The 11,239-nt window shown below is 46.0% G+C and overlaps 1 protein-coding gene across 1 annotated transcript in view; it reads left to right on the top strand.

The window, feature by feature from the left end:
* Window positions 1–901: 901 nt before the first annotated feature.
* The window catches only part of LOC310793861 (protein sidekick-1-like), a gene marked incomplete at both ends in the record, with an annotated part of 384,133 nt that continues 373,795 nt past the window's right edge, over window positions 902–11,239 (top strand). The window contains one exon of the mRNA XM_083655753.1: window positions 902–1,451. Within this exon, the coding sequence (XP_083511879.1) occupies window positions 902–1,451 (550 nt within the window). The remainder of the gene's footprint in view (window positions 1,452–11,239) is intronic.

Below are 11,239 nucleotides of genomic sequence, written 5' to 3'. Positions count from 1 at the left end.
CCTCCTCGAGCCTCAACAGGGTGCCGCTTGACCGACCGGAGAAAAACGGTTCAAAACGCCGCTAATAGGAAAAACAATTGGACTGCTCGTGAACGGACTACCTACTACAAACGGACCCGAAGTAACGGTTTTATTCGGCTTTTTCCTACTACTACCTAACGGAGTTTCGGAGCACCGTTTGTTTCGGAGCACGAGGATAAAGCGAGAGGCAGCAGTGAGAGTAACGTTTCCCTCTAATTTTGTGTTCAACCCCGACTGTGTGCTGCTTCACTAGTGATTTCGATGAGCTCGTCTCTTGTACGTATAAAACTAAGTAGCCTATCGACGGTTGCCGAGAAACTTGAAGAAACGCGTTTTTTGGTTTTGTTAACCTGTTGTCTCGCGACTCCTGTAACCCGAGAAGCAGCGCTCGCGCCACGGCAAGTTAGCTGGTATCCAGTATCCGAGGCAAGGCTGTCCCCCCTGGGAGAGGCTGGCCTGGCGCTGCGTCTGGAAATAGACTTGTACCCCGCGATAACTTGCGTTAACTACGATATCTAACTTGGCTTTATTCGGTTAACAGGCTAGTAACGCATCTCCAGTTTGGGAAAAGACCAGTGACGCTTTGTCCAGTTTGTTCGCAGACAAAAACAGGCGTATTATTCTCACAGAATCAATTACTGAATTGAATGTTTTGGGGAGCAGCACACACACAATCAGCAAAGTACGGATGGATTAATCGATGTGCTTTATTACACCCTGTTAATACTGTCTAAACAGCCAAATGATCCGCGGGGCAAAACCCCGGTGAAGACATCAAAACAAGCGCGGATTTATGGTTGATAAAGCAGGGAGTATAAGCCGATAAATCTAAAACACACTCAAATGTATTAATCCCGTGCTCGGATCAATCCAAATGAAGATGAGGTATCGCCGGGCGCAGAAAGCCACGGACCCAGCAGCCACAGGAGATTACGCTGCCGTTATACCGGGGACTCAGACCGAGCCCGGTGCTGTTGGAGAGGTGCCCTCCTCCCGCCCGCTGCCTGCTGAGTTGTGGAGCCCGGGGCACGGGAGTCAGAGCTGGGAGCCTGTCAGCGGTGACCACGGTGTTGTCGGACTCCCGGAGCTTTGCTCTCCGGTTCACGGCGGGGAGCCGACTGCTGAAGCCGATTTCTCTCCCACACAGAGTGACAGTGGCAACAAGGCACAAGTGGCCACAGCGGACACTCACTGTCATCTGCCCGGTCACCCGACCTCCTCCTCCTCCGAGCACCCCTCTGGCATGATGATGGAACCGGGAATTAGGTGCGCCGACTGCCCCGAGGGACCCCTGGTGCGTGCGGAGGGACCCGCCACAGGGAGTAGGCTGACGATGGGGACCGGGACGACCCGCAGTGGGAGCCGGTGTCTGCCTCTCCTTCTCCTGCTACTCCTCCTCGGCAGCAGTTGCCACATGTTGCACGCCCAAGGTAGGACCTGACGCTGACTCCCCACAGGGACTCTGGTGTGTGCCGTGTGGCCGCCGGGCCCTAAACTAATCCCAGAAGATAGCCGACTTAGACTACACCAAACAATTAGGCCTAATGTCTCTAGAGATTCGTTGAGGGGTGTTTTTAAGGGTAAGCCTAAGTTGACTTGTTCAATTGTATTGACATCTCATTTGTCACAGGGACCATGGTGAATAGGCAGGCCAGGGGAAAGTAAGATGATGAAATGACATGTGATTTATTAGAGCAAGCATGTCAAGTTGGTTGGGATGTGTTTTGTTTGCTTGGAGGGGGAGGGGCTGATATGTAGTAGGTCAACTCCATTGTTTTTGACATGTGTGAATAATGTGATGATTCTGCTCAACCAGATTTAAGGTTTGTGTGTGTGTGTGTGTGTGTGTGTGTGTGTGTGTGTGTGTGTGTGTGTGTGTGTGTGTGTGTGTGTGTGTGTGTGTGTGTGTGTGAAATCGAGGGCCGTACTTAAGCGGGTCATTGACTAAAAGGAGGATTAACTGTAACCCACACACATGCACGCACGCACGCACGCACGCACACACACACACACACACACACACACACACACACACACACACAGACACACACAAAGGCAGGCACACGTTAATTTAACTCGCCTCATATTACCACAGTGTTGGCCACCCTGTTGCTTGGGCAGGTGTGCAGGTGAGTGTGAGTGTGAGTTGTGCGTGGAGAGCATTATCTGCCACTGCTTGTGTGTGTGGCGTTATCAGTTGAACACAACAATAAAGAGGACGGATATGATGAGATATTGATTCCTGGCTGACGCTGTTGGAGAAAATTGTGGGTTGCTATGTTACATGTATTTTTGCACCTTTCTATCGTGGGCAGAGATAAATCATATAGAAAGTGTGCATATCTGTGTGTTCTTTGTGTGTGTGTGTGTGTGTGTGTGTGTGTGTGTGTGTGTGTGTACCCCGCGGGATCGTGTCAGAGCAGCAAAACAAAAGCACAGAAAAGGTCAGACTGGTGTCGACACACAGTTTTCTCCGGGTCACAGATGGCGTGCTGGGGCAGAATGTAAGACTGAGACATGGGGTTATGTGGGGGAGGGGCTTTTGGAATGTGTGTGTGTGTGTGTGTGTGTGTGTCTATGGAGGGAAGGGGGGGGCTGCTATTTGTGAATGTGTGTAGAATGCGTGTGAGAGTCGAGCAGGTGGAGGAAAGTGCACAAGTGTGAAAGAGAGGGAGCGCGGAGAGAGGAGAAGGAGCGAAGAAGGCGAGGCAATCGGGACGAGGGTGGCAGTGTGGCATGGTGTGAGGGGAGAGAGGTGCCGCGGTGGGCAGAGAATGGGGAGAGAGACACAGAGAGAGAGAGAGAGAGAGAGAGAGAGACACAGAGAGAGACTCAGAGAGAGAGAGAGAGAGAGAGAGAGAGGAGGGAATGCGGCGCTCTCTGCTGCTTGTCACTCAGAAAGCGGCGCCTGCAGTTCAATCGATGATGACGACGGTATGACAACACCTCTGTGTGTGTGTCAAAAGTTGCTCTCTCCTCTAGCTCCTCTTCCCACTCTCACACCCTCCTCCCACCTCCTCTAGTGTTGAGGAGGAGGAGGAGGAGGAGGAGAGGAGGAGAGGAGGAGGAGGAGGAGGAGGAGGAGGAGGAGGAGGAGGAGGAGGAGGAGGAGGAGGAGGACGGATGATGTGGCTGCAGAGTCAGCGCCGTCCTCCCGCTAATGTCAAGGTCTCAGCACCGGCCCAGGCTGAGTGGGGCCCCTGCTGCGAGAGATATATGTGTGAGTGGCTGGTTAGGAGAGGGGGGCGTGTGTGTGTGTGTGTGTGTGTGTGTGTGTGTGTGTGTGTGTGAGTGTGTGTGTGTGTGTGTGTGTGTGTGTGTGTGTGAGAGAGTATCGGCGGTAGGAGGTAGGGATGCATGATGAAATCGGCACGTCATCGGTATCGGCTGATAAAGGCTTTAAAATGAAATATCTGCATCGGCCCCAAATGAAGATTTCTGCCGACAGGCCGATAAAAATTATGCTAAAATGATGCTAACCCTGGAGAGAGCATCATCCAGGCCTGTACTTCAAGTAGGATGCATCTTACAGTTTTGTTTGAAATAAAATGTTACCTAGCTAAATAAAACAATATGGCATGTTTTACATAACCTGAATTGAAGTAGTTTTCTTATTTTGAATGTGCACGTTATGAACAGCATTGTATCTATCTACCCTATGTGTGCATCTGCCAGGGGTCTGTCACCATAAGAGTAGGCATAATAATAATGTGTCAATTCCATTACACTTGATGCTCTCTGAAATTAGGTGAAAAAATGTGTGCATGTATCAGTAATTGGCAATCGGCCAAAAGAGTTGGAAAATATCAGTATATCGGATATGGGGGGGGGGGGGATTCCAATATTGTGCTTCCCTAGTAGGAGCTGAAGTGGAAGTAGTGCAGTGTGTGTGTGTGTGTGTGTGGGGGGGGGGGGGGGTATTGATTTGATCAGCAGTGCCAGGCAGCCAATCAAAGGCTGTAGATTTCCAGGTGTCTGTCCACCCCTCTCCCCCTAGCATTTATTAGGACATTTTATTTTAGGAGGAAAAGGAGGAAATTCATGAGCCAAGCTTGATCCCCCTGATCTCTCCCCTCCTCTCTCTCATCTCTTACCCCGCCCCTCTCCTCCTCCCCCTCACCCAGCACCTCCTTCTCTTTCCTTCTCCCACCCACTCTCATCCCTCTCTCTCTCTCTCTCTCTCTCTCTTTCTCTCAGTCAATCGATGCCGCACACCCCTCCTCATAAATGCCAGGCTTTATACGAGCCAACTCTCGTCTCTGGGAGCACATTTAAATAAGCTCATCGATCTTTCATTTTAGAGTTTAAGTGACGGCAGCATTTTACTGTCCCTCCCTCCCTCCCCTCCTCCACCTCCTCCTCTCATCTGCTCACCTCTCCATCTTCTCTTGCTTCATCATAACTTCTCCTCCTGTCATCCAGTAGGTCCTGTACTGTTTGATTGATTCGCAGGTCCAGTGTGTGGATGTAGACAAATTATAATCAGAGGTTACAACGTGGTGGTGTCCAGTATGCCTCGCTTCCTATTAGGGCTGGGTGATATGGACAAATTCAAATATCCCAATATTTTTGGACATCGATATCAATATTGCAACAATATTGTAGGGGTGACTATTGGTGCTTTAACAAAATATTTACACAATGAGATTTTTGATCAATAATCATCAGTAATGTGAAAATAATGACTACTGTAATTGGGTAAAAGGGCACAGTGGTGCACTGGTAGCACTGTCGCCTCATAGCAAGAAGTTTAGGGTTTGATTCCCGCCTGGGATGCTGTGGGTGCTGAGGGTGTGTCCCCATCCCCATGTCCTCAGTGCCCACTGCCCAGGTGGGCTCGTCAAAAGGGCCTTTTTGTGTGGAGTTTGCATGTTCTCCCCGTGCTCCCCTGGGGTTTACTTTACTCCAGATAGGAACCCCCCGCTAAAAAACATGCAAAAGAAAAGTGGTAAAGGCAAATAATAGAACAGCTAGAACAGTCTGGTAAGTTAAAAAAATGACATCACTTTACTGTAATGCAGCCTTTAAAACCAGGAAAAGACGATGAAAAGTAATGTCATATATGCCATATCATGATAATACTATATCCAAAATCGAGGATGCTATTTAGTCTCCTATCACGATATATCAATATAATATTGATGTATTGCCCAGCCCTACGTATATTATTGTCAATGTCAGACATTCTTTCTTTTCATCAGGAACCGGGGAAAAACAGCCTCGCTTTTTAGCTTGACAACCACATATGTTTAGGGGATTTGGAAAGGTTTTTATAAGCCCAATGGTTGTAGACGTTTCTCAATCCACACAATGTTCTTTGAATTACATTAAAAATTATGAATATAACCGAAATGGGAGTCACCAAAGTTGGAGTATGGGTTAGGTTACAAGGTTGTTACATAATACATGGATAGTTTGTGGAGTGGAGTGTTTCATGTGCATTCGTAATGATTATTGTCTATAAAGTACCAAACGTTTAATGATAAAATACTGCTGGTCGTCATTATTGTTAACCTCGCTCAAGGTCATTGCATTAGAATTATGGAACATGTATCTCAGCCATTAAAGCAATGCAGTTCCCTCTAGTCTAAAAAATGATATTCACAAGTCACAATTTTTAGTTTATACTCCACAGACCACACCACACTAAAGGTTGGTTTCTTATCATGAGTTTGTGATTAGTGACCTTTAGGCCAATGCTTACTTACAGTGCTATGCTGATCCTTACAGTGCTATGCTGATCCTTACAGTGCTATGCTGATCCTTACAGTGCTATGCTGATCCTTACAGTGCTATGCTGATCCTTACAGTGCTATGCTGATCCTTACAGTGCTATGCTGATCCTTACAGTGCTATGCTGATCCTTACAGTGCTATGCTGATCCTTACAGTGCTATGCTGACCCTTACAGTGCTATGCTGATCCTTACAGTGCTATGCTGATCCTTACAGTGCTATGCTGATCCTTACAGTGCTATGCTGATCCTTACAGTGCTATGCTGATCCTTACAGTGCTATGCTGATCCTTACAGTGCTATGCTGATCCTTACAGTGCTATGCTGACCCTTACAGTGCTATGCTGATCCTTACAGTGCTATGCTGATCCTTACAGTGCTATGCTGATCCTTACAGTGCTATGCTGATCCTTACAGTGCTATGCTGATCCTTACAGTGCTATGCTGACCCCATTCTCCAACAACTGCCAACATTCATGTTAGCAGTTGTTGGTAGGGATGCACAATATTTATCGGACCGATAAATTATCGGCCGATATGGCCATTTTGCGTTATTATTTATTATTCCAATAATTACATTTTAGCCGATAAATAGCCCCCGATAATACGGCGCCACTTGACTTTGCATTGGAAGCGGAGCATTGTTGTCGCATGCTCATGACGTCACAAGCAGCTGGCGAAACATGGTGAAATTCGGGCCATAGGTTAAACACGGACAAACAAGGATGTGGAATCTGACCAAACATCTCCAAACAAGGACAGCCAGCTATGGCTCTGTTTGTTGGGGAATGTTTAATTGGTGTGCCACTGCCATGGGCTTTAGAGTGGATCTATTATTGTGATTAGGTTTGATATGACACACATCATTGGCTGAGCAAAGCCAGAGCTTGATGCTGATTGGACCATTGGCTTGCTCTGGAGAATTTAGGTCATTGATAGGAGGTTTGGATGTGAGGCTGTGGGCCGGGAGAGTTTTGAGGTTGATTGGAAAACCCAAATGAAATAGCCCTAGCATGCAGGTTTAACCACGTGCATAAGCGTGACACGCACACGCACACACACACACACACACACACACACACACACACACACACACACACACACACACACACACACACACACACACACACACACACACACACACACACACACACACACACACACACACACAGCCCCTTCTCTCTCATCAGTGTCAAACAGTGGAAGCGTGTATAGGGATATTAAACATGTAACGAGAGGAGAAATTAGAAGCCTCATCTAACTGATTATCATCCTCCAGGCTGCACAGCCTGACTCTGACTTCTCCTCTCTACAGCCTGACTGTGACTTCTCCTCTCTACAGCCTGACTGTGACTTCTCCTCTCTACAGCCTGACTCTGACTTCTCCTCTCTACAGCCTGACTTCTCCTCTCTACAGCCTGACTCTGACTTCTCCTCTCTACAGCCTGACTCTGACTTCTCCTCTCTACAGCCTGACTCTGACTTCTCCTCTCTGCAGCCTGACTCTGACTTCTCCTCTCTACAGCCTGACTCTGACTTCTCTACAGCCTGACTCTGACTTCTCCTCTCTACAGCCTGACTCTCTACAGCCTGACTCTGACTTCTCCTCTCTACAGCCTGACTCTGACTTCTCCTCTCTACAGCCTGACTCTGACTTCTCCTCTCTACAGCCTGACTCTCTACAGCCTGACTCTGACTTCTCCTCTCTACAGCCTGACTCTGACTTCTCCTCTCTACAGCCTGACTCTGACTTCTCCTCTCTACAGCCTGACTCTCTACAGCCTGACTCTGACTTCTCCTCTCTACAGCCTGACTGTGACTTCTCCTCTCTACAGCCTGACTCTGACTTCTCTCTACAGCCTGACTCTGACTTCTCCTCTCTACAGCCTGGCTCTGACTTCTCCTCTCTACAGCCTGACTCTGACTTCTCTCTACAGCCTGACTCTGACTTCTCCTCTCTACAGCCTGGCTCTGACTTCTCCTCTCTACAGCCTGACTCTGACTTCTCTCTACAGCCTGACTCTGACTTCTCCTCTCTACAGCCTGACTCTGACTTCTCCTCTCTACACTCTTTAAAAGGGCTTTTCATACTACATGCTCTTAGCCCGGGGCTATCTAAGGCCTGGGCTAACAGTAGGGCTAAGTTAGGAGTATTGTTAGTTATGAAACAGTCTAAATATTAACTCTATTGTTAGTTATGAAACAGTTAAATATTAACTCTATTGTTATTACTCTAAATATCAACTCTATTGTTATAATTATAAATATTAACTCTATTGTTAGTTATAAATATTAACCCGATTGTTAGTTATGAAACAGTTGGAAACTTGCTTGTTTCTCTGCCCACACGCACTACGTTCACACAGCCATCCTTAGTGCTTGAATCTGACTTGTTGCTCACATCTGATTTTTTGTGTGGCTGTTAGGGGTGGGGGAAAAAATCGATACACCACAGTATCGCGATATTTTGCCTGACGATATCGTATCGATATTTGGACGCCAAATATCGATATTGCAAAAAAAAAAAAAAAAAAAAAAATTTTTTTTTTTTTTTTTTTGCAGGCCATGCCAGGCCACCGGGCTACTATAAACTTTAGTTCCAAGGCCAGCAGTAAACAAACGGTAGCATATTTTCATTTTGTTTTAACAGTAACAGTTTTGTCATAACAGTCATTTACAAATTCCCCAGTTACTGAATGGGCTGCACAAAATGTTTTGTGTAAGTGAAGTGAAGTTGCAAAAACTACATAAGTACAGTAGTCCACACACACATCCAGTTAAGGTGGACTGTAAGTAGACTGTAACAAACAGTTCAGTTTGTCAGGTGCATGCAACTATGACATGACTTTATGAAAGTTGTTGGTCTGTCTACTTGACAATGTTGCTGCAATAAAATGGTTGAAGTCAGATGTACAGACTGAAAAATTGTTCTTATATAAACCAGATGTTGACAAAGTTTTCCTTTGGGGACATCATTTGCAGTTGAAAAAGTAAGAAATCGCAATATATCGAAATATCGCAATATTCAATATATCGCAATATCGCAATATCGCAATATCGAAAATATCGCAGTATCGCAATACTATCGTATCGTGACTCAAGTATCGTTTCAGTATCGTATCGTGGGCATCTGGTGATTCCCACCCCTAGTGGCTGTTCACACAGACTTTTTAAAAGTGGCCCATATCAGACTCCAGTGTGAACAGGTCACGGCCCTGAAGTGACCCGCATGTGCAGAAGAACAACAATAACGTCACACGCAGCACACTGCTGTTCTACATAAACCCGGAAGAAGACAGCAGTAAACATGGTGGTAGCTGACAATGTTGTGTCATCTGTTGTTTACAGTTTAATTTACAAGCTATTGTGCAGTGGAAGCCAGCGAATACGGGAGCAGATAATAGCGAGGAAGAGGAGAAAGAGATCAAAAATTTTAATAATGGCTTTCTGTGGAGCAATAGCTGCTACTTCTTGCTAATACTTATAAGGTCTAAAACCTCACTGTCCCTCCACTGATTAGCTCCCTCGCAGTTGTCCTCCATGTTTGTAATCACAATCTACCTGCTTGGTCCTCCCTCCTCCCGCCAGCGCAGAATAGTGACGAATGGAATGACGTAAAAGTCACATTGAAGCATTAAGTCAGATATGGGCCAGATGTCTGTTCACACCGGAGTCACATTCCAAAACCTCAGATTGGAATCTGATGTTTTTCCACATTTGAAAGTAGCCCAGGTCGTCTTTAAAAAAGTCACTTTCAATGTGACTTGTACTGTTCATACAGTCATGAAAAAGACTGACCTGAGTCACTTAGGGGGGAAAAGATTAGATTCAAGCACTAAGGATGGCTGTGTGAACGTAGACACACATACAAGAAGTTTGAATTCAAGAGGTCTCAGGACAGAGTTAGTGCGCGTGCACATACAGCAGGGGTTCCGCTAGAGGTAGGTAGACTTTTTTTTGTACAGCCAATATGGCTATTATCCTGTTAATATTCCAAAATTCCAGACATATAGAACAACTGCCAGACATTTTAAATATCCATATAATGGTCCGTTTCTCATATTTCGGCAACTTCATTCAATAGAAGTGTTTAATTTGACTAATATGAGTGACAGGTAGGCTACAGATAGTCTACCTCGTACAGAAACTGTGCTGTTGCCGGACCATTATGAAATATACCAGAGGGGTTTACTTTCAACAACACAACCCCAACTGCTCCAGTGGAGCTGATCAGTGGCCAGCAGATCAGACTGTGGTTGTACTGGTCAGCTTCCAGGTATGAATGTGTGTGTGAATGTGAACAGGGCACTCCTGAAAAAGAGAGCATTGAGACTCCACCTGTATAAATAAAGGTAAAAAAAAAAAAAAAAAAAAACATCCTACCACCACTTACCATTTACAAACAACCCATTCCACTAAACGAGCCAGCTGGCTACCTATGTTAATGTTATAGTTGTCTTACCATCACCTGGTCCATTTGAGGATCTTGCCGCTGAAAGGGTCAGCATTGCAAAACTTGTGATATTTGCGCTTATCCATTTCTTGTGTCTTTCTCCTTCCGAGCAGAAATGTTGGCTTTTCTTCCATCTCTGGCTGCTAGTTGGTTTGTTTACGGTTAACAACCATGATAGAATGAATCTTTTCTACATCAGTGAATGGAGCGCACTGCTGACTGGCTGTAAATAGCTAAGAGACCGTGTGTCGCTACTGTCCCAAACTGCGGTAAAAAACCCACTGCGCTGTATAACGTTACATGTCCAAGGTCTTAACAGCGGAGCCAAATATATCCATACAGCATGCTGTATATATATACACAGTATATCTTTAGATGTAAGTTGGCTTGGCAACATAATAGGTCACACAATATTAGGGTATTTAATATGCTATTAAAGATTTTTTTTACATTCCCACCGGACATTTTGGCCGCTGATATTTTAATCTGCCGGACAACTACGTGATACCAGCCACAAGTCTGCTACAGCGGAATCCCGTGTACGACAGAAGGAGAGCAAAATATAGAGGAGAACATAGTGTGATGGTGTGTGTGTGTGTGTGTGTGTGAGAGAGAGGAAGTGTGTGATAGATGTCAGGTTAGTCAGGTCTGAGAGGAAGTGATGTCCCTGGTCGACTCCCTTATTTCCTGTCTGTCAGGAGGAACAAATCACCACTCTTCCACAGCCACCTGACACTCTGCTCTCTTGTGTGTGTGTGTGTGTGCGCGGCTGCGCGCGCACGTGTGTACGTGCATGCGTATACGTGTTTGTGTGTGTGTTTGTGAAAGATAGAGTTTGTGTGTATGTGTGTGGAAACTTGTGAAAAAGGAGTTTTAGTCTGACAGGACTGGAGACGACATATGTGTTGTTGACAGGTGTGTGTGAGTGTGTGTGTGTGTGTGTGTGTGTGTGTGTGTCAGACTGATGCTGCTGCTAACCCTCTATCTGTTCTAAGTGTTTTCTTCTCACAGCAGTCAAAGTGGCAGCTATAG

This window comes from Poromitra crassiceps (genome assembly GCF_964638095.1).
Source record: "Poromitra crassiceps genome assembly, chromosome: 19".
In the NCBI taxonomy this organism is placed as follows: domain Eukaryota; kingdom Metazoa; phylum Chordata; class Actinopteri; order Beryciformes; family Melamphaidae; genus Poromitra; species Poromitra crassiceps.
Note: the sequence above shows the minus strand (reverse complement) of the source record. Positions and strands in the feature narration are given on the sequence as shown.